The sequence below is a fragment of the Pelodiscus sinensis genome, chromosome 5 (genome assembly GCF_049634645.1).
Source record: "Pelodiscus sinensis isolate JC-2024 chromosome 5, ASM4963464v1, whole genome shotgun sequence".
Classification (NCBI taxonomy): Eukaryota; Metazoa; Chordata; order Testudines; family Trionychidae; genus Pelodiscus; species Pelodiscus sinensis.
In genome coordinates, this window is record NC_134715.1 from 5,651,870 (window position 1) to 5,675,923 (window position 24,054).

The 24,054-nt window shown below is 51.2% G+C and overlaps 1 protein-coding gene across 4 annotated transcripts in view; it reads left to right on the forward strand.

The window, feature by feature from the left end:
* BTC (betacellulin) overlaps positions 1 to 24,054 on the forward strand; it is a 156,339-nt gene that overhangs the window by 115,707 nt on the left and 16,578 nt on the right. For 2 of the 4 annotated variants that reach the window (XM_075929368.1, XM_075929367.1), the window contains one exon: positions 22,302 to 22,397. In XM_075929368.1, coding sequence (XP_075785483.1) covers positions 22,302 to 22,397 — 96 coding nt within the window. Of the gene's footprint in view, positions 1 to 14,690; positions 14,855 to 20,892; positions 21,109 to 22,301; positions 22,398 to 24,054 lie in introns of those variants that run through there. The other 2 variants (XM_075929366.1, XM_075929365.1) reach the window with 2 other exon arrangements.

Sequence of the window (24,054 nt, forward strand, 5' to 3'; positions counted from 1 at the left end):
GTGTTAATAATGTTCATCTCCATGTAATGTTACTGTTCCCTGTGTCCTACACCTCCTCCAGAGACTCAGCCAAGCATTTAAGCATGTGCCCAACTTTGAGCCGATCCAAGTGCAGGCAAGGGGTTACTCACCCCTGGTCTCCTGAGGGACTTACTCAAAGTTCTGCAGGTTGTGGAGGGCGATGTTCCTTTTAATTTTTTTCCTCAACCAGGTGCAGAATAAATTTTGTTCTGTGCACCGGGCCATGTGCAGATGTGCACCACCAGCAGACACACATGCTGCTGACTGTGGGCGCTCTGCTAAATCAGCTGGGCAGCATGACCATCTCTCCTGGGCAGCTTCCCAAGTGCTCAACTTATAAGGAACACAGGGGGAGGGGGTGGCATGGCCCAACCACTCATAAGCCGTGATCCTGCCCCTCTGTAGGAGCAGGGGCAGGCCCAGGTCTCTGCGGAGTGTGGGGAGGAGTGTGGAATGTCTCCCCCCATCTTGAAATATCTGAGCTGGCCCCACGGCGCCTCACACCCTTAAAGTTAGATCCGTGTGTCAGTCTCTTGCTTGAGAGGACAGGAATCTAATGACATCAGCTGGGAAGTGGCCGCGGAACAAGCTGTTAGCTGTGGCATCCAGCAAGCCCACTGGGAGCAGAGTTTGCTGGCTGGGTTCGGAGCATTGGCCGCACGCGAGGGCTAAGTGGCACGGCAGGAAGCTCTGCAGCAGACTGGAAATGGCGCCACCGCTTCATCTCCAGCAGTGTCCCGAGGGCCGGCTCGCCTGTCAGCCGGCGTTCCCTCGTGTAGCCCCCCAGCCAGGCCAAACTGCAGGCGCAGAGGTGCCTCTGGAGAGAGGGGAGGCCAGCGCGGACGGCTGTGACCTGTGGGACGGGCTACCCGGCTGCCTTGACAAGGTGGCAGCACGTGGGTGGCCCGGCATTGCTGTGGCTCGCCTTAGTCACCCCGGGCCGAGGCCTGGGCGTGAGCCGGCACCTGGCAGGGTTGAGCAAGGCAGCCCTTTCCCACGGCCGGGGCGTTCGCAGCAAGTTCTGCTCATCCCGTCAAGCTGGGAGAGGGTGAAACCAAATGCATTAAAGGCTCGTGTTTGCCAACAGGCCCCACCCCGCACGCCTTGGGCGAGCCTCAAAAGCTGCAGCCCAGCCTGTCTGTCCTTGTTTCTCTCCTCTCTGCCTCCCTCCTCCTCCCGCCACTAGTCCTAACAATCCCCCCCCCAGAGGGTGACCACAGCACAGCCCGGCTGTTTGGGACAACCCCAGGACTCAGGGATTTATCTGATCTAGGTGCCTCTTTCCCCTCCTCCCCTCCCTGATTTTTCTCAGTTGCTCCCTGGTCACGCGCTTCCCTCCCTAATAGCTTTCTGGGTCATTTCCATCTACTACAGGGGTCACCAACCAGTCGATCGGGATCTACCGGTAGATCTTGGCGCCTCTGACAGGGGATCCTGACAGGTTTGGCCAGGAAGCTGACAAGCACTGGTACTACAGTTGTCCTTCTACCCACTGTCGTGCTACTCCCCTGGAAGCCTCCTGCTTGCTGTGCAGGGCGTGGGAGGGAAAAGGGGGGGTGCTGATGTCAGGGTGTTCCTCTTCCCCCAACTCCTGTACCCCATCTCCACACAGAGAGAAAGGGATGGAGAGAGCTTGGCAATGCAAATCTCTGTCACTCTCACACACACACTGTCCGTCACTCTCCTCTCCTGACCCAACCCGTACGTGGGGGGTTGTTGTTACTTTTCCTGCTTGCAAAGTGGGTTAGTTTTGGTTTTTGACTGTCCCCACTCTGAACCCCATCCTACACCCAACCTCCTGCCCCCGATGTGAGTCCCCCTGCGCTCAAACTCCTTCCCAGAGCTTGCACCCTGAAACCCCTCCTGGACCCCAGTCCTTCCCCCTGGGCTAAGCCTGGAGCCCCTCCCACACTCCAGATCCCTTGGCCCAAGACCAGAGCCTGCCCCCCAACCCCCTACCCCAGCCTGGTGACAGTGAGTGAGGTTTGGGGAGGAAGGGGGATGGAGGGAGCACGGTGAGCCCTCGGAGAAGGGGTGGAGCAGGGGCAGGGCCTCAGAGAAGGGGCGGGAAGGAAGCGGGGCGAGGGTATTTGGGTTTGAGGTAGATCTGACATTGCACTTACATTGAAAAAGTGATCTGGTGGATAAAAAGGTTGGAGAGCTCTAGCATAGACTCTTTCAAATATATCTGTCTGTGTGTCCACCGGTCTATCTGTTCAAGAACTCATAAATGGTAAGAGCTAGGACCACCAAATTCGGAATGCAGCTTCCTCCGATCTTAACTGAAAACAGGGCCAGGGTTTGGTGGTGCCAGAAAAATGGGAAGTGCCTGGAATGGGATTGTTTCTCCTAAAACCATACAGAAAAGAGACAATCACCAGGCTGGCGAAAGGAGCTGGTTGGGGGCCTTCCCCTCCCTCAGCCAGGACTGCCCCACCCCCCCACCCCCTAGGCATCTTTAGGGATGGCAGAGAGGGTGAAACTCCCCCCCCACACACACACACTTCACACAGGAACACTGCTGGCTGTTCCCCTTTTGTCAGGAAGCGAGGGGAAAGTGCCCAGTTTGCTGCATTCCTCACTCTGACTGGGGAAAGCAGACAAACTTGCCCCTGCCCTAGCCAGGGGGCATGTATCCCTCCCCTGGCTGTACTAGCTAGAGCTACAAAGGCCTTGGAGAGGCACGTCTCACCTGGCCCCAAGCTGCTGGGTGAGAGAGGGCTGGGGTAGTTCTCTCTCCCCCCAGGGCAGCCTGCATCCTGAACCCACATCCCGAAACCTGCCCCAGAGAAATGATTGAAATGAAGCATGGACGTTTTCCAAAAAACAAACATTGATTGAGCTAATGACCTGAGCAAGGCTGGGTAAATCTCCTAGTATCTCACCTGTATCCCTGCTGTGATGCAGCAGCTTTTAGGCTAGTCTTCCATACTCAAATGGAGATCAGACTGAATAACAGAGACTATGGTACTTAGTATACAATGGGCAGCTAGTCAGCTCTGTAACAAGCTAGAGAGACGGCAGTGCGGTCTACTGGAAAATGCATTGAAGTAGGACTCAGAAGCCCTGGGTTCTTTTTCTGGCTCTGCCATGGGCCAATGGGGCGACCTTGAGCATGTCACTGCAGTTCTGTGTGCTTCAGTTTCCTCTTCTGTGAAATGGGGATAATGATATTGGCCTAATTTGCAAAGTGCTTTGTGATCTATGCATGAAAAGTGTGATAGAAGAGCTGGATCTAATTATCATGACATCTCGCTGTTTAATTAGCCCCAAATGAGAAAGCTAACGGATAAAACTCAGCTTGAGGAGGGGGTTTCCTAGGGGTTGTTTATATGTACGGTGCCCTGAACACTGAGGCCCTGTTCTCTAACTGGGGATGCGAGACATGCCTGTAATACGACCAACGTCAAAGACTTTCTTCACATTTCAAACACGCATTTGTAGAGATGATTTTTCTCAACCGGCCTCTGCTGCCGCTGCTCTGGACAGGCAAGAATTGCCAACTCGGCTGCTGCCAGAGGCCTGTGTCCCTACCCTTTGTAGAGGGTAGACAGAGCCTCCAAAGGGGACTTTGAAATCGGCAGCTTGTTTTTAGCCAAGCAGTAAGGAGCTGAACCTCGCAGGTGGCATGAAATCGTGGGTAACGCGGTGCGTATCACAGGGTGTGCCGGGTTATTCCCAAGTCCAAAGGACCGACAGACAAGATGCTTCTGAGCGGGGACACCTTTACTACAAGAGAAGGTGTTTCAGCCTGTCACTGCCTAGAAATGACCCCCTCAAGCATCAATATTCTTGCTGGCGTTGGCCCATCCACATGGCATCCACTAATAGCACCACGAAACATGCACCAGTATGGAGAACGCCTCCGCCGGCTTCAAACTCGGCACCCCTAGGCTGCCGTCTATGCACAGCTGCCTCCTCCACCGCACACAGCACCACTCTTGGCTACTGTCTTGAAGGCCCTGCCCATTAAGGCAGCAGCAGGCCGGTCACGCCCTCTAATGGCAAGAAACGCCCCCCTCCACGTTCTAGTTTATCAGCTTTTCTCCTCCAAGGTGAATAATGCTTGTGGCACGGCTGTGTATTCCCATCAAGAAGGTTCCTTGGTTAAGACCATCACATAAGAACGGCCAGATGGGGTCAGGCCAAAGGTCCATCCAGCACAGTGTCCTATCTGCCGACAGTGGCCAATACCAGATGCCCCAGAGGACGTTAACAGAACAGGGAATCATCAAGTAATCCCTTTCCTGTTGTCCATTTTCAGCCTCTGACAAACAGAGTCCAGCAACACCATTCCTACCCATCCTGGCTAATAATCATTGATAGACCTATCCTCCATGAACATAGCTAGCTTTTATTTTGAACGCTATTAAAGTCCTGGTCTTCACAACATCCTCTGGCAAGGAGTTCCACAGGTTGACAGTGCACTGCCTGAAGAAATATTTCCTTTTGTTTGTTTTAAACCTGGTTGTCAAATACCTCCACTTCCCTTTGGAGCTGAATCAGTTGCCACCACTGTTGGTCGCCTTGTTTATGCCCATTCTGTGACCATGTATCCACCGAGTTTAGTGCACATGTCCCCTTGCTCCTTTTCGGATTTAATGAAACATGAGTTTTCACTTGCTTCAAGTGCAAGAATTGACAGCCTTGGATGTAATATATCGATGACACATCTCTGCATCACATAGAACCAGCAATGACATCACTGAAGCCGTACAGGAGAAAACATGGCCTCTGCTGTCTTGAACCTTGATCTTTCAGGCTCCAGGACGTCAAGTATTTTTATTAGAGATTTTAGCCCCTAAGTAATAAATCACCATAACGGCACCATAACGGTCTGAGATGGGTGTGTTTACACATGTAGGAAAGTGCTGCTCCATGTATGGAAAAGTGACAGAATCTAGTAGAGGGGAAAGCCAACCCCACACATCCAAAAATCATGACCCGGGCCCCAACAAGTCATGCGATTTGCTGAAAAAATCACGCAATTAAAAATGGCTTTGTTTTTGTTTGCCGCCTTGGTTTAGCTTTGCTTGGCTCTCTGTGCACCAGGGGCAGGGCAGGGAGGGGGCTTCACTAGTGAAAACATGATGCCACAAAGTGAGGAATCAGATCCCAGCACCTCCAGGAACCTGCCCTCCCTCCCCGTGCCTAACAATCTCCTCGTCCATCGCTCCCAAATGAGCTTTAAACCTGCCCCCAAAGAAGAAAATGACCCGTGCCAAACCACTTTCCCTTTCTCTGTGATTTGTCACCAGGCTAATTCCCTGTGGAAGGCGGAAGCAGGCGTAGGGTTTTAATTATCAGTTTGCCATGAATCAATCCCTCACTTCCACATGCTTTGGTGTGGGGGAAATGGCTTGGGGGAGTGGTTCCGCGTTCGTCACTTTAATTGCCATCAAAATGCTCTACGCCCAGGTGTCCCCAGCGGCAGAAAGGGGTGGTCCAGTTTGACAGTCACTCGCAATCCAGAGGGCCAGGCAGTGAGGCCAGAAAGGCCTGGAACAAGTGTAGAAGTGCTGTCAGAAGTGCGCAAGTGTGTAGAAGTGTGCAAGCGTAGAAGTGCGCAAGTGTGTAGAAGTGCGCGAGTGTAGAAGTGCGCGAGCGTAGAAGTGCACAAGTGTGTAGAAGTGCACAAGCATCGAAGTGAGCAAGTGTGTAGAAGTGCGCGAGCGTAGAAGTGCACAAGTGTGAAGTGCACAAGCATAGAAGTGAGCAAGTGTGTAGAAGTGCGTGAGTGTAGAAGTGCGCAAGCGTAGAAGTGCGCAAGTGTGTAGAAGTGCACAAGCATAGAAGTGAGCAAGTGTGTAGAAGTGCGCAAGTGTAGAAGCTGCTTCATCCCGGTGCAAGGTACCTCTCCTCAGCAAATTTACCTGGGCTCCCGTTGGCATTCCATCTCTCAATGAACGTGCGTACCCAACCGCTACTCCTCCACCTTCTGGAGATCTCATCCGAGAGGAAAATCCAGGTTGTCATTAAGAAATTATATCGTTTGGGGGTCGTTTGTTGGATTGTTTTGCTAGTCTAGTCCCCTCCCCCCCATACACTACAGATCTCCCCTGATACTAAGGCAGGCTCTGGAGTCTAGGAAATTGACCAAACTGGCTCCCAGCGCCTGAGCACTACAGTCTGGCAAGGCTGCAAGAGCAAAAGGAAGCATGATGTTCGGTTTGGCGCACTGCAGCCAAGCGTTAAATGCCCCCGATTCCCAAAGCCCCTCACCAGCGCAGGGCGGACTGGCCATGAAGGAGGGAACAGTCCCTGTTGAATTGTTTTCTACTTGCCCCAAAAGGGAGTTTTGCTACTCATGCCAGGAGGGCAGGGCCATAACCCTGTCTAAATGAGCAGACAGGATCGATCGTTCCGCTGGATTCAAAATGCATGGGGGTGATTCTCATTCATACTAGGGCTCCTCGACATGCCTCTGCTAATAGCGGCTGGCGGGCTCCATTTGCTGCCACAGCGGTGACACAGACCCTAGTGGAAATGTGAGCTATTGGTTCACTGTGGCAGATGGCTGCGGTGAGTTACAATAAGTTAAAGGTGTGATTTCCACTCTCTTGGGGGAGTCACTTACACCCAGGCCAAATGAGCAGAACATCTCTCACATCAGACCTGCAGTGACATGTGCTTGCCTCACACGCAGGTCTGAGAGATACACAAGGGGTCGAGGCAGCGGAGAATCAGAGCCCGGGTATTGTTGAATAGGCTCCTGATTGGAAACTGATACACTACGGATCCCAGCCCAGTTTTATACTGTGCCGCTCCACTGACTTGAATGTCGTTGCTCCTGGTTTAGACTGGGCTAAGAGAGAGGGGCCGCTTGCAGTCTCCTTTTCTACTGGTTGGCAGAAGAACAGATTGAAAATGACTCAGAGGGGGAACCCTATTAGTCTGTAACACCGAGGACTCACACAACTGCACTCCCTCTAATGTGATCAATGCCTCTGTGCTGTGTACATTGGCCAAACTGGACAGTCTCTGCGATGAGGGATAAATGGACACAAATTAGACCTCCAAAAAGGTAACACACATAAACCATAAATCATATAGGGGAAGATTTTAACCTGCCTGGTCACTCAATCATGGATTTAAAAGTAGCCATCCTTCTACAAAGGAATTTCATTAACGGATTACAGAGGGAGAGAGTCTGCAGAACTGGAATTCATCTTCAAATCTGACACCCTTACCCTGGGCTTGAATAAAGACATTAACTGGTTAACGCACGACAAAGCCAATTTCCCCGTCTTTGACATTTGCATTTCCGCATCCAAAGCTAGGATTGGGACACATCCAGTCCACTTAATTAGCTTCATTAACACGGGTCCTACAATTGACAGGTAACTGCTTTTGCTGTTCTGTACATACCTTGGATTATGTTATTTCCACTCCAGCTCATCTGATGAAGTGGGCTTACCCACGAAAGCTCATGTTCCTATATATTTTTGACAGTTTCTACGGTGCCACAGGACTGCAAATGGTGACTGAAAATGCCTTTTGCATGGGAACCTTCTCGAAGGAATTTAACTCCTCTCTGCCGAGGAGGAAATCAAAAGCAACGTTAATTGCCCAGGAACCACAGGAATTGTGTCCCAGGCCTTACGCAGCATGTGTCTCCCCATCCCCAGGTAGTGCAAGTGAGCCTGGAAGCGGGTGGGTGTCAGGAAGGGGAGATAAAGGACACTGACTAAAACTATCTGGATTACTGTGTCCAATTCTGGGCCCCCTATTATAGAAAGGATGTGGACTCATTGGAAAAGGTCCAGCAAAGAGCAACCAAAATGATTAGGGGGCTGGAGCACATGACTTATGAGAAGCGGCTGAGAGATTTGGGCTTGTTTAGTCTGCAGAAGCGAAGAGTGAGGGGGGATTTGATAGCAGCCTTCAGCTTCCTGAAGGGGGGTTCCAAAGAGGATGGAGAGAGGCTGTTCTCAGTGGTGACAGATGGCAGAACAAGGAGCCATGGTCTCAAGTTACAGTGGGAGAGGTCTAGGTTGGATATTAGGAAAAACTATTTCCCTAGGAGGGCGGGGAAGCACTGGGATGGGTTCCCTAGGGAGGGGGAGGAATCTCCATCCCTAGAGGTGTTTAAGTCTCGGCTTGACGAAGCCCTGGCTGGGATGATTGAGTTGGGTTGGTCCTGCCTTGGGCAGGCGGTTGGACTCGATGACTCCTGAGGTCTCTTCCAGTCCTAGGATTCTATGATTCTAATCATATCAAACAAGAGGATACTGAAGGCTACAAGTGCTCAGAGAGGTCAGTCGCTGATGCTGCAGTAGGGAAAGGGGCGTGGGACCATCTCGGAGCGCTGATTAACCTGCGTGCACCAAAGTAAATGCTGATAGACGGGCCCCGGGAATATCCTGGAGAAATGTGCACTTGTGAACTCAGCAGTGTCGCACCAGCATAACACAGGGGCTTGGAGCTCACTGATGAGTCCTGAGGGGCCCCGACGTGTGTTTACATTAGCAGCATTTGCCTCAGACAGGCGTTGTCAAGCCGGTACCTTGGTTCTGTGGGGAAGGAGCCGCAGTGGCGGGCAGCAGACCCGGGACTGTATTCTCAGCTTCGCTCGCCGTGCCTGGCCTCACGGATGTCCTGGTGATGACTGTGCTTATCCAGCTCTGCCAAGTGCCTTGACCTCTAGGGCTGAAAAGCATAGGAGGGAATCTGTGTCATTTTGCTGTTTAACCCAGCCTCTGGCCCCTGCTGTGGTTATGGGGCAGGTTTCACTGCACAGCCCTGGCGTGCCTGTATTGGAATGTCCCACTCCTCACGGCCATTGGGGGGGCACGTCTGAACAGATGCAGCTGCCTTTAACAGGGTGCCACCCCATGACGTGATTAAACATCTAGCGGAAAATACAGTGCTTCGAGAGTATGCTGTTCGAACACTTCCAAGTCTATTAACTCCAAGCCAAACGTCTGGCCGCAGCGCCTCCTCCTCTACCAAGACTTTTTTATTTTATTTTATTTTTTATTACAAAGGCAGTCACACAAAAATGAGAATTTCGGAACGTGGGGAAAACATTCTATTCCCTGCATTTAGATCAGCTGTTCTCAAATTTTAGCTACCCGAGGAAGCTCCCGTTTTGATTTAACATTTTGTACAGACCCCCCACTCTCGCCCTCCGCCCCAGCCACCACCTCCACCCCTTTTTCCAAGGCCTCACTCTGCCCCACCTCTTCCTGTCTCCACTCCACCCCAGCCCTCCTCTTCCCTCACCTGAGCGCGCCCCATCTCTGCTTGCTTCCCCCCCCCCCCAGCACCTGCCTCACGCTGTTTCCCTGATGATCAGGAGAGGAGCACTGGTAGGGAGGGGGAGGAGCTAATCGGGGACCTCCTGGAACACCCCCATGGATCCTCTGGGGACCGCGGACCCCCATTTGAGAAACACTGATCGAGGCGATTCAAAGTAACCCAAAACCGATTTCAGCAAACGTCCATGAAAAACAGCACCTCTGATGTGAGATCGCAAGGCAAACACCTAATTTCAGATCCTCACTTTCCGCCCAGCTTTGTTCCAGAAAACAGGGTTTTATAATGAAAATGCTTTCCCGGTGAGCTCTCCGAGGACTCGAATGGTACCTTCTCAGTCATCGCAGAAGCTGAGAACGTCTCAGTCGTTCAGAGATTTTAGCCTCAGAATGCCCGGGCAGCAAGAGAAGTGGCAGTGTTCCCATTGTGCAGAGGGGGAACGGGGGCTCTAAAAAAGGAAGTGACTGGCCCACATTCCCATGTGAGGGTCTGTGACAGAACCAGGAACTGGACCAGGGTCATTTGACTCCAAGTATACTGTCCCCAGCCCTGGGTGCTGGAATTAGAGGTGGCGGGAGTGGCGTGAAGTGATTTCCAGCACATACAGTGTGGTTCAATACCTCTCAGCAGCCTCACTAAACTGTTCCAGCACCAAATTGTTCTAGACTCTCCCAACGGGAACATGAATGCAGCTACCTATAAGCATGCCTGTGAGGGGGTTCAGGGCCGATAGGGTGCTCTACTAAGCCAGATCCTGCCAGCCGCTCTGTGTGGACAGCCCCCTGTCCCTCTGAAGGCAACGGGCCTTGGCAAAACAAGTAAATGAGAGGATGGGGATCTAAGAGATGTACTGGAACAGGGTCTTTGTTTGTTTCTAGAAGCCTGCTCTCATTTCTGGCCCTCAACCTGACAGTCACTAAAGCACTTTTCAAGGTAGGATTTCAAAAGCACTAGGGCTTAGCCTAATGCTGCCCTCTTTGAAGTGGATAGTAAATTTCCCATGGACTTCCCACACCCACATGACATCCTCCGAGTGCCTAACGAGTAATTGAACTGGCTGCCAGCTCCGTAAGGGCAAGAGGAAGAAATGATGGAAGAAGGGCAGGCTCTGGGTGTCTCTAATGCTAGAAAATCTAGCTACCAACTTCCTCCAGTTTTGTGCAGCTGCACTGGTGCTAGGTCGCTCATGAAGACATTTTGCAGGCACTTCACTGCTAGGTCATTAAAACATGCTCCGTTGTACAGCTGCCCCAGACTCATCAACATAAGCACCCCCTTGCTACCGAGTGCAGGTGCCTGGTCGTGAGAGTTTCCGTAATGCGGGGTTGTGACTCCGGTATCAGTGGATCTCAGCTGCTCTGACCCACTAAATGGACCCCAACTTGTCATTGTCATCATCTGTATCTTAAAAGGATCATGCAAGGATCGTATTGGAACTGGTCACATGCTGGCCATTAATACTCTTGAGCGGTGCATGCAGAGGTGATATATGGAAAATTATAAATATGTGATGGCCCCTAACGTGGTTGGCCAGCAAGGGTGAAGTCACCCTGCTTTCAACAAAGGAATGTGGACCCGCCTGCTTGAATGTCTCCAGTAAAAACTGAGCAAGGAGAGACAATGCAAGTACATTTACATCAAAGGCCAACAAAGCCTCCGAACTGGCAAGTGGGGGAGATAGCTAAGAAGCTATCTCAATGCAGGACCACTGCACTAATCAACATCAGCTCGCTGATGGGCCCCTAGAAAGACTTTGAAAACAAAGATACAACGGGGAGGCCATAAGCAGAGAGAAAAAGCCATTTGGGCAGTTTTCTCCTGAGAGGAACCAAAGAAACCCAGATGCATTGAGCTCCATATTTTGGGTCTTGGCTAAAGAATGGGCCAGCCATGCTGCAAGGTCAGTGGTGACAAAAAGTTCCTGGGACGCTGGGTTAAGCTGCATTGTAGTCTCAGGCTATGTCTATACAGCTTCCCTCTTCCGCAAAAGCCTACGCAAATGAAGCACGGATTAGCATATTGCTGCACTTCATTTGCATAATTAATTAGGAGCCGTTTTTGCACACGAGGTTTTTGCGCAAGAGCCGTTCTTCCTGAAAAAAATGAGGAAGAATGGTTCTTGCACTAGAGGGGGTTTTGCGCAAAAAGGCGCTGCGTAGAAAACCGCTCGCGCAAAAATGGCTCCTAATTAATTATGCAAATGAAGGGCAGCAATATGCTAATCCACACTTCATTTGCATAGGCTTTTGCGGAAGGAGGAAGCTGTGTAGATGTAGCCTCCGAAGCGTCTTTTTTTCTTTCTTCGTTCTGTCTTTGTTCCTAAGTTCCTTAACCCTATGTCCTATTAGACATAACCTGGTTTCACAGAATCATAGCATTAGAAGGGACCTCGAGAGGTCATCAAATCCAGTCCCCTGCCCTCCTGGCAGGACCATGCAGCCGCTATCATAATCTTTTAACCGTAAGCCAGTGCAAGGCCTGGATGGATGTGGGGAGTTTGTCAGCTGCTGTGAATCAGCTGCTGTGCTATTGCTGTTAGAGTTGCCAGGTGTCCGGTATTTTTGCCTCCTGTCCGGTAAAAAATTCAGAAAATACTGGACACCTAAAATGTCCAATATTTTCTGGTTTTTTTCCCTGCCAGGAGGTGAAAATACCAGGCACCTGGCAACCCTATGACATACTCAGCAATGGGGCCCCAGGACCCTGCCCCCAGACTCCCTGCTTACCTGGTTTTGCAGGGAAGCTGCTTTCTGGCTCGACCAAGAAAACAAGATGGCTGCCGAAAAAAAGCCTAAACTTAGGCCCTGGAGAGCTGAATCAAGGGGAAGCAATGCCTTCCCTGGGTCTTAGTGCTCAACCACTCCCCTCTGCCTAGCCCTGTTCTGACACCACACTTAAAGGGGCCGTGCTGTTTTATTTTATTTATTTATTTATTTTTGCTTAATAGCTCTTGAGGTCTTTTTTTTAAGGGGGGGTTAACAACTTTGGTCCCCCCTTTTTTCTCCCTTCAACAGAATTTTTTCCAGGTTTTTTTTTTTTTGCAGGGGTGTGTTTGGTATTTTTGGCTAAGCCATCGGGCAACGCTAGTTGCTGTAAAGGAGCCACCAACCTGATAGGGTTTTGTGAGTGCTACAGTCTGAGGGGCTGAGCTCTGCAGAGCATGATGGTTTGGGGGGAGTACTCGGGTGGAGGAGGATGACTAGGGCCACTGTTCTGTGTGCAGGCTCTGAGCCAAAACCCCTTACTTGGGTCGGTTGGACCCCAGAGGGTCACATCCTCCCTCCCTCGAATACTTTTTTTCTCTATTTGTGGGCGAGGCCTCTTTCCAGTCATCAGGTGGCATTTACTATACACCTGGGCACACAGCAAACTCACCCCCTGCTCTGGATCAATGCCAATCCATTAACACGCCCCCCCTCCCCCAGCGTTTTCTTCTATTGCATCCCACGGAATAACAGATTTTAAGGAGCAAGATGTTGATCAATACAGCAAATTTGGAATTCGTCCACAAATTTGACACTGTTTCCCTGGGCTTGAACCAAGACATTAACTGGATGTTGCATTATAAAGCCAGTCTCTGCTGCCTTTAACAACTGCATTTTTACATCAAAAGCTAAGAATGGGACACTTCCTGCTCACTTAACAATAGCACTGGCACTGCTATTGACAGGGTTGGGTTTTTTTTCTGCTATAAATATCTTGGTTTCTGTTATTTCCACTCCAGCTGTTCTGATGAAGTGGATTTTACCCATGAAAGTTTCTTATCCTATATATTTTTGGTAGTCTCTTTTGAGAGAGGGTTGCAAATGAAGACATTCAAAATTGCAAATGAAGCCGCAATTTAATATCCCATGCTTCATTTGCATAATCGTGTTATGCAAATACAATATAAATAAATAAATAAATATAGCGCTATTTCAAAATACAAAACGCGGTGTAGTTGCGTTTATTTTGGGAGAACACCCTTCTTCCGAAATAACCCTTATTCCTCATTAAAATGAGGTTTAATAGTTATTTCAGAAGGGTGTTCTTCCGAAATAACCACATCTACACTGCATTTTGTATTTCGAAATAGCGTTATTTTGAAATAGTGCTATTTCTAAGTAGCACCATAATGTAATTATGCAAATAAAGCATGGGATATTTAAATCCCGGTTTCATTTTCAATTTCGAATGTCTTCATTTGCATCCCTCTCTCAAAAGAGGGTGCAAGTGCAGACATACCCTATGGCGTTACAGGACCATTCGTTGTTTTTAAAGTTACACACTACCACGGCTACCCCTCTGAGACTTGTTGACAGCAAACATATAACAATATCACCAACCCCAAAGAGTCAAAAGTCCTGTTACCCCCCCAACTCATACAACTGGTTTTAAATCAACTCAACTTAGTGCCTCCTCCACTCAGTTTTATTTGCTTTTTGTTATTTTAGCCATAAGTTTTGCTCACTTGCTTCATGTTTTAAACATTTCTCTGTAACCAGGATGGCTAGGGGCTGGGTTTTTTTTTTAAATTGAAATGTGAGATTCTCCTGCTCTCTCTTGGCTTCAGCAGCTGGGCCTTAAAAAGCAGAACAAAAGCACATAAGACTGGCCAGAATGGGTCAGACCAAAGGTCTATCTAGCCCAGTATCCTGTCCTCCAATGATGGCCAGTATGAAGTGCCCCAGAAGCAATGAACACGCAGAGGATCCTCAAGTGATCCACCCCTTGTTGCCCATGTCCAGCTTCTGTCAAATAGAGGCTAGGGACACTACCTCTGTCCATCCTGGCTAATAACCATTGATGGGCCTATCTTCCATGAATGTATCTAGTTCTTTTGTGAACCTGGTTAAAGTCCTGTAAAAGAAAACACCAACCCCGACAAGACATGGGGTAAAATTGTGACTTTGAAAAAGATGATGAATTACAAACAGGACGACACCATGTCCTCATTACTAACATTGGTGGTGGGTGCATGAGCTGTAAGGGAGCCCTTGGGGGGGGGGGAGGAAGGGGGGCTGCTCTAGGGCATGAAGCCATACCCCACCAGCTAAAGGTGTGATTTCAAACCAGTTGTTTTACACATACACACCCTGTGGCCACGCTCCTATCCCTGTCTTACACCAGTGCAGCTTGCAAGATGCTTGTAAAACCTGTAGGGCTGTGTCCCGTCCCCCGCCTATTGCAGCCAGCTTCACCGCAGGTGTGACTTTACACCCCTCGCCCCCCGTGTGGACAGAGTCTTTCATACACGTGGCCTGGCCCCGGCGGCAGCAGCTGGAGCGCGCCCAGCTGCCAGCCAATGAGGCCCAGGGGAGTCGGACTCCCAGCCCCCCGCCAGGACCAATGGGAAGCGGGCGCGCATGGAGAGGCGCCGCGCCCGGGCCGCCTGCAGGGGGCGGGCTGCGCTGGTTGTTGCGCTGCGCTGCGCTGCGCTGCGCTGTTTGGTCCCGGCTGCGGCGGCCGGTTCCTTTGCGCTGCGCTGCGCTTGGCTGCGCTGCGCGCTGCTGGGGGAGGCTGCGGCGCCCCCACCCCGGGGCTCGCATGGAGGCAGCAGCGCTGGGCGGCGGTCCCGGGCTGCTGCTGCTGCTGGGTAAGCAGGGGACGGGCTGGGGGGTGGAGCAATGGGCAGTTCCCACGGTGGGAGGGCAGTTTTCAGGGGGTTGCAGGTGGGGGGAGCCCCGGGAGCAGCCCCCCCGCCTGGAGCCGGGAAGCGGGGGGGGGGGCTCTCTCCGCCTGGCGCCCCCCCCCGCTGGTTCCCCTGCCCAAAGCCCCCCCACTCCCGAGTGAGCCGGCCCTGCCCTGGGGTGCCCGGGGCTGGCTCTGTTGCCTGTTTGCAGGAGTTTCTGGCTTTAGCAACCTGCCCAGAGCAAGAGCCTGGGCCGCTATTTTTAGCTGCAGAACAAACATTTTATTTTAAGGCACTTGAGGATTCACGTTCTTTGTGCATTAGAATGATATTGAGGGGGGGGGAAGGCGTGTGTGGGGTTGGGCGGGGGGGCAGCATGGTAGTAGCCAGAGGGTTTGTCCCGCCTGCCCCGAATGTTCCTGTAGCTCCAAACCTGGTTATTTCTAGCAAACTGAGGCCAAGTAATCGGGGATGGGGGTAGAACCTTGACTCTACAAAACTCCTGATGTGTCCCGTTTGCAAGGTGCAGTTTTCTTCATAGGCCGCTGAGATATTTTCGGCTGCAGAAGTCATCAGGTTGAGTTGTTTTATTTTTGGGGGGCAGCAGGCAGTAAGAGCCATTAGCAGTCCAAGAAGGAGACCCCAATAAGCCACTGGACTCCTTGGCCAAGCAAGTGAAACATCAGTTGCCCTATATATCAGGGGTCCCTTTATAAATGGCAGGAGAAAGGTGAATAAGTGATAGCCATGGTTGATCTGTTCTAGCCAGCATACAAATGGCTTATAACAATCAAGAACCACGTTGACTGATGCGCTTATGAGGATGTAGAATGCAGCACTTTTGTTTGTAACAAGCTTATAACCGCTCTTAATTCTTATTAGCCACTTATATTGAAGCTACTTTATAGAGTGTGGCCCCAAAATCTCCTATATGCAAAATGTGTTTTGGTTTAGGCTTTCAAAAAGTGAACAAACAAACTCCCAAACTTCTGTAGGTGACTGGTGGCTCTTAACATCTGAGAGTAAATAGCAAAGGGTTTGTTTGGGTAGCATGTAAGTTGGTAAATAACATGCAGTTTTAAACAAAATACATATCAGTTAATGTTTGAATTACTACTTGTTAGCCTAAAAGGCATGCTTCAGATGTCACAGCTGTTCCGCTCTCCTCTGTGTGGTCCTTATTCCGTCTTGCAATGGATTCATTTAAACAGTTGTTTAAAAAATTTTTTTAAAAAAATCTCACTTAAAAGAGAGATAAAATGAAAACACTGCATCTGAAACAAGTTGATGGCCCAAACTGGGAGAGGTCTGGTAACACTGGAATTAAATCGATCAGAAAGGGCTCTCAGGTAATTCTGAGTGAATGTGATTCCCAGTGGGTGTTCCATGCACGTATTTGAGGGTTGATAGGTTTGCTATGTTGTTAGCAAATGTCATGGTCTCTTGCCCCCTCCCTCCCTTTCTGATATATTTCCCCCTAAAGGTGAACTGTGAAGGATTTTAAAAAGACTTGGGCTTATCTTCTCCTTTAGTCCTTTAAGACGTATAAAGAGTGTCCAAAAGATTTTTTTAAATTTGTTTTTCAGCTTTAGGCTGAAAAGTTCCATTGGTATAATGGGGTGTGAGTTGTTTGATTTTTTTTTTTTTTTTTTTTAAGCAAAATAGTTATTCCAGTAAATCCATAGGGTGTTGTATGGATGGAAGGGTGGTTTATATTAGTGCAATTTATTCCTCGTCCTGAAATAGAATGAGTAAGACCAGGATTAGCACTATGATACTGGTGTAATTATGTCCCACCTGGATTTTCATCACTGCATCTTGTTACAAGCCCAGCAGTTTACTAACATTCATTACACCTATTGGAGTTAGTTACACAGAGGTTAGCAAAACTAGAGATGTAAAGGGATGGACTGGTTACTGGGTGATGGTTACTGGGTGACGCTTGTCAGGCTACAGAAGCCCCTGCCTGTGATGAGGTGGCACAGTGGTCACAGCTGGGCAGGAGCAGCCCTGTTCATGGGATCCTGGTTAAATGAAACGTTTAACTGGTTAACTTTTAAAATGGGATTTTACATCCCTAAGCAAAAGCCGAGTTTAAAATGTCTGGCTAGCCTTGTGGTACGAGATAAAGAAACTAGCAAGGAGAGAAGTTCATCATCTTTCCCCTTCAGTGGGTCTGGTGCCCTTCCCTGTTTGAAGAGGTACAATTTTCAGTTTGATGGAGGGGGCTTTAAACTTGCGATTCAGGGAGACATTAATGAGAGGTGTGAGAAGCTCTTTGTGTCGTTGTGAGGTGGTGATCCATGTAGGGTGAGTCTGTGAACACCACTGAGTCTATTAATTTGTCATTGGAAGCTCAGGGGTTAGAGCATTGGCCTTGTGAACCAGGGGTTGTGAATTCAAATCCCACTGGAGCCTAAGGGGCAGGTTCTGGTCGTGCGTTTTTAATGGGTAGCAGGTTTAAAACAAACACAAGGTGTTTTTCTTTACGCAGCGCACTGTCAACCCGTGGAACTCCTTGCCGGAGGATGCTTGTGAAGGCCAGGACTTTTATCAGGGTTCAATAAAGAGCTAGATACATTCATGGAAGATGGGTCTGTGGAATGGCTATTAGCCGGGATGAGCAGGAATGGTGTCCCTAGCCTCTGTTTGCTAGAAGCTGGGAAATAGTAGCATGAGAGAGATTTCCTGTGTGTTCATTCCCTCCGGGGCACTGGCCACAGTCGGCAGACAGGCTACTGGTCTAGATGGACCGTTGGTCTGACCCAGTATGGCCGTTCCTATGTTTATATGCTGCTACAGTCCTATGAAAACTGGAGCCTTGATCCCCTGTAGTCATCTGTCCCTTTGTCTTTGCTCTGACAGCCCTCGCACTGGCTTCGGTGGCAGTTGGGCTTGAGTAAGAAGCTACTGACCTGAGCCCTCACTACCTGTCTAAGCAGAGCGCGGGGTCAGTTGGGAACGGCAGGTTGAATTAAAATGCCAAGTAAAAATTCAGTCACTGTGCTTGGTCTGACAACAGCACTTGGCTGTCTCAGGTCAGAGCTCCCTGGTGCGAGGTGTCGTGCTCACGTAGTACAGGCCAGCCCCTGCCCTGAAGTGCTCATGGAAAATCATGGGAGGGAAGGAGATGAGAGGGGAAATGCTTTGCCCGAGGCCTCACCCCAGGTCTATGGCGGAGAGAAAGCATCACAGCCTGAAGTCAATCAAACCAGCTGTCATCCAGGCCCAGAGAAGAGCAACAAAAATGATGAAAGATCTAGACAACATGAAGGCTGTGTCTAGACTACATTCCTTTTCCGTAAAAGGGATGCAAATTAGACACATCGCAATTGCAAATGAAGCGGGGATTTAAATCCCCCCTGCTTCATTTGCATAAACATGGCTGCCGCTTTTTTCTGGCTCGGGGCTTTGCCGGAAAAAAGCGCCAGTCTAGACGGGGATCTTTAGGAAAATAAAGCCTTTTCCGGAAGATCCCTTATTCCTTTTTTTAAGGACGTGATAGCGGTTTTCATGTATCTAAAAGGGTGTCATGGGGGGGCGGGGAGGAGGGGAGGGAATTGTTCTCCTTGGCCTTTGAGGATAGGACAAGAAGCGTACAGCAAGGGAGGTTTCGGTTGGACATTAGGAAAAATTTCCTAACTGTCAGGGTGGTTAAACACTGGAATAAATTGCCCAGGGAGGTTGTGGAATCTCTGTCAGTGGAGATATTTAAGAGCAGGTTAGACAGACACCTACCAGGGGTGCTCTAGATGGTGCTTGGTCCTGCTGTGAGGGCAGGAGACTGGACTTGATGCCCTCTCGAGGTCCCTTCCAGTTCTAGTGTTCTATGATTCTCTCTGCTGACCGTTGCAGGAGCAAGGAAATGTTCTCATCCTAGCCAGGTTAGTCAGGGGGCTTGGCATGTGCAGGGCTGTGCCCTAGGCATGGAACTGACAATGAAGTCAGGCTGCAAGCAGTAGCTTTACAGCAGCACTGCCTTGGGATAGATTGGGTGGGAAATACTAGGTGGGAAAGGCTCCCTGAGAGCGGACTGGCTCTATATTTGACCCTTTGGGGGTAGATCTGTGACCTGTCGGTTGGAACGGGATTGCTGCTGTATTAACAATTCAGGAGACGAGCGTTCTGCCCGGTTACAATTACAGGTTCACATGGCTTTATTTTCCTGAATTGGAGTCCTGTTAGACGTTTAAACCAAGATTTTTGAGAAGCGGCTAACAATTCTGGCTGCCTTCAATTTTAGAGCCTATTGGAAGGGCCTTGCGAAGAGCTGGGTTGTTCAGAAAATTCTAAGTGCTCCCCCTTTGAAAATCAGGTCAACCAAAGGTGCCTTAAAGTAGACATGCAAGATCTCTAGTGACTTGGCTTTGTAGGGCCGCAGGTTACTCATGGGGCTTGCCATGTGCAGGATCGTGTGTCCAAGATGATGCTTCAGGTCCTGCTGTTGCTTAGCACTGAACCTCACATGCTGTACGCTAGGGCTACGTCTACACTGGCAGCTTCTTGTGGAAGAACAGCCGTTCTTCTGCAAAAACTTGCCGACTGTCTGCACTGCACGAGGGTTCTTCCAGAAGTAAATTTACAGTACAGCGTTGGAAAACAGGGCTTCTTCCGGAAGAGTTATTCCTCTCCCCACAAGGAATAAGCCCTCTTGCACAAGAGCTCTTCCAGAAGAGGGCAGTGTAGACAGGCAACATGAATTTTTTGCGCAAGAAGCCCCAATGGTTAAATAGCCATCAGAGCTTTCTTGCGGAAGAGAGCGTCTACACTGCCATGGATACTCTTGTGGAAAAGCACATGGCAGCGTAGACGTGCTCTTGTGGAAGAGTTCTTGCGCAAGAAGCTGCCAGTGCAGACGTAGCCCAAGAGTCTAAATTCTTTCGTTCTCCCAGTTACCCTGCCTTAGTGTTTTTGTTGGCAGATTTACTCACTCAATCACCGTTTATTTTAGAGAGTTTGTGCGTCTGTCGGTGCTGAAGAGCTCCTCCTAAACAGCAAGAGCGAGGGCCACCAAATTTGGTAGGCAGCTTCCTCTTCTCCTGACTTAAAGCCAGGTCAGGGTTTGGTTGTGCCAGGACAATGGGATGTGCCTGGAATGGGATTGTTTCTCATAAAATGGAAAGGGAGGGCTGTAAGAGCATGGACAGCTATACTCACAAATGACCACCGGGGGGCAGTAAGCGCCCCAGGGCTGGCCCAGGGGAGACACCAGCAGGGATGTGAAAGCTTAACTGATGAGCATCATCCTTAACCTTAAAGGGTGATGCTGATCTGTTCCAGTTAACCGATGGGGGCTGGAGCAGCTCCCCGTGGGCAGAGGACAGCTCCAGCCCCGTGGGGACTGTCGCAGGCAGAAGCACTCCAGCCCACTCCACTCCAACCAATTAAACAGGATCATCCCTACTACCAGGTAGATGGCCTGCATGGCTACCGCCCACCCTGGGCCAGGCCTGGGTAGAAGCTAGCGGGCAGGCTGCGTGGTCCCCGCTGCCCCGGGCAATGCCAGGTCCGTGTCTCAGTATCTACGTGCATTTTTTTTAAAGGGCACCAGTGAGGGGATGGTTCTGCCCCCGTGTCTCGAGCGTCGCCCGTGTCTGTAGGGGATCAGGGAGCCGTGCCAGCAACTTGCGTGGCCTGCAGGGCGCTGGGTTGTGTGTGCCAGTGAGCTGGAGGCAGGCGGGGCGGTGAGGAGCCGGAATCTGCCATGCGGATCCACCCACCTCTTCCTCCGCCCCAGCCCACAGGGAGGCGGGGGAGGAGGACGCGGGCAGAAGCTACCACAGGCTTCCCACCGGCCGAGAAGCAGCCTCGGCAAGTGAGCCCCAGCCTGCATTGCTCTGGCTGTGGGTGTGGAGGTTTAGAGTAGCTACATGTGCTCGGAGCAGCCTCCTGCTTCCACCAGCCACTGCCTCTCTCTCGTGCCACTGCAGCGTGCTCATTCAGGAGAGGCATGCCTGGGGAGGGTGCGGTCTGTTCCCAGGGCGACTGGCATACACACACAGCCACCTGCAGACCAGCAGCCCTGCCCTCTGCACCACACGCTGGCTGGCAGACGGGCTCCCTTCCCCTCCCCCCCGACCATTCGTGCCCAGCCGAGACCGCGCTCCGAGGACACGGCGCCGAGGAAGGGGAGGGAGCCGTCTCTTCTTGGAACAGGTGTAACTCGTCAGTCCCCCCTTCCTCCCTGGGCCCACGGATGCTATTGTGGCAGGCTTCATGTAAGGAAAAGAATTGTTTCTTTAGCCCTTCCCCTGCAATTATCTTGGATCAGTGCCGGAGCACAGCAAGCCAGGCAGAAAACACGGCAAGGCACGTACGCGCAATAGGTGATGTGTTAACTAGCTGGGTACTCTGCTGTGCGTTTCCAGGGGCATGCCGTTCATCCGACGGATCTCCCGCTTGTAACGCCAATGCTGTAGGTGTGACGCTCTTGCTAAGTAACGTGGGAAATAGATCCGTGATGGCGCCTATTGACTCTTTAAACAGTGGCGTGCCACGGTGCATAAGGGTAGCCAGCGATGGGCAAGGAGTCACCTGGGGTTGGAGTCTTCAAAGGCACTGAAATGGGTCGTGTAAACGCAAGCAGGGGTGGACTAGCCGGGCAGCTGCCCAGTGTGCCAACCTATGGGGGGGCACCTGGCTCCCGGCGGGCTGCAGCGGCTGCCCGGGGTGGGTGCCGTGTTAACCCCCGCAGCACCTGCCAGCAGCGGCCTTCCCCCAGCGGCCGCAGGGCCCTGCACGGCCAGGCGCAGCCTGCCCCAGGCAGCCCCGTACTGCACGCCGTTGGCGGTGGCCGGGCCGACTGGGCAGTGCACGTACCGTGTGTCCGCCCACGCGCCCCGGGGGGCGGGCCCATGCATGCGTCGGGCGCCTGGAGGCGGGGCCACATGTCTTGGGGGCGGGCCCATGCATGTGCCCAGAGGTGGGGCCGTGTGCCCTGGGGGCGGTGCCGCACGCCTGGGGTCTGGGGCACCAAAATGGCTTGGGCCAGCCCTGCATGCGAGCTCATGATACCATCTACGTGTTGTGTTAGTCTCTAAGGTGCTGCAGGACTTCAATATCTGAGATCTAGGTGAGAGGATTATTCTAGGAGAGGGTGGGTGAGATTCTGTGGCCTGCACTGTGCAGGGGGTCAGACTAGATGATCATAATGGTCCCTTCTGACCTTAAAGTCTATGAGGACTTAGTAGTTTTTTAAGTTTTTCCAGTTACATACTAACTTGGCTCCCCTCTGTCGCTCTTGATCTGTCGGTGAAATTCCCCACTGACATCAATTAGAAATACATGTGAGTTAGGAGAGGGTTGCTTGTGGGTTTCCAGTTCCCAGAGGGTGGGATGCACCCTGCACCTACCCAGAGCAATCGGAGCCCTTTGAAGACTCTGGGGTAACCTATTTTTGTGTTAATTGCAGGCCTAGCAGTTTTCAGCTGTGTGGGTGCCAGCTGGAACGGGACTGCTGACTACGGCGCAAAGGGGTTCCTATGCAGCTCTCCGGAGAACTGTACAGGTAACGCTGAGTTATGACAAGATGCCGATTGGTTAAAAACATACCGCTGAGTTGAAGAGGTACAGTCGGGATAGGTCTCGGCGGTGCTTTCTGGCCAGGTGTTGCAAACAGTCAGGGCCAGTGGCCATCATGGGCTGATTTCTGGGGCAGACAGGCAGGCCCCCAACAGCTATTACTGCGTCTGCAACTGGATTTTAATAACGTTGTCTTTGTGATCGGGAAAGGAAAGATGATGTGAACGAGCCCCTTGTTGTCTGCCTTGGAGACATTGCAGCTCTGCGTACGGCTCCTGAAATACAGCTGGTGACGTGGCAAATGGTCTGGATTCCGTTGTACAATCTGTTTCTCCCAGCCCCCCCCTCCCCGCAGAGAACTAATTGTCCTGTCTCTGGTAGCCTGGCCCGTGTGCCATGCTGGCCATCGTCCTGCTAGATTCCCTGTGACGGACCGGGCCGTGTCTGGGCACAGCTGAGGGCATCCGCTCAGGGCGAATTGCTCAAATCCGGGGCTCCTTACAGCCCCCCTGACAGGTGACCTCTCCAAACAGGCCACAAACCAGTCTCACAGAGCGCTTCAGCTGCCTGCCTGAAGCCTCAGGAGCAAAACCCCTCCGACACCGCAGCAATATCCGTGCCCCAGATGGCCCCGGGCCTCATACACCGGTGGGGGGTCCTAGCACCCAATCCCACCTACCCCGAACAAGTTCTGTCCGGTTCCAAGAAACCAGCCACAGATCCCTGGTCAATTTACCCTCTGGACCTTACCCACAAATCACGCTGGGCCAATCCTTTAGAATCTATATCTAAAGGTTTATTATTACAATAAAGAAAGGCATGAGAGTAAGGTTATTAAAGTACAGTACGTTACATGCACCGAAGCTCCCAGTCCTCGATGCAGGCTCTAGCAGAGATGTTACAGCTGCTGGTTTAAAAGTTCTTATTGCACATCCTACGATCAGGATGGGTCCACAGGTCTTCCAGGCTCTTCGATCCCTGCAATGCTGCCTCTGGGATGAAGTGCTGAGCTGAGAACAAAATGGCATCGACCACATGGCCTCTTTATACCTCCTTCCTGGCCTCTTCTGGTCTCAGCCGGTCACCTGGTCCTCAGCCTCTCTCTGCTGGCAGCTCTTAGGTCTCCGCCCTCATGCTTTAGGTGTGTCTTTGGCCCATCAAGTGCCATTGTTCTACAGGGCTTCGCTACTCAGCCTGTCCATAGCAATGCTTAACCACATTCCAAGAAATATTCAGCTTCCACACAGATTACAGATGCCTACCTACACACACAGACATTATATACTCACATAAACAGTGTACACAGGATCAGAAAACAACAAGCTCCCATTCAATACCCCACATGGCTCCCTTTTATACCAATTTCTGGGGCCAACACCCCCACCTAGGGGTGCAGCAGCGATCTGGCTGCTTCCCTCCAATTCGGTAATGTGACACTCCCTTGTGGTCAGGCTGTTTTGTTGCTGCATCGAGGGAGGGAGAACTCAAAACCACGTCCCTGAGCTGATGTGAGGTGCTGGTTATGGAATGTGCCACTGGGGTTTCCAGCCTTCTCCGAGTGTTGCGCAGCATTGGTTGAACCTCTCTAGTTCGGCACTCTCTGGTCTAGAAACAGCCGTTGTCCAGCATGGTTTTAGTGAGCG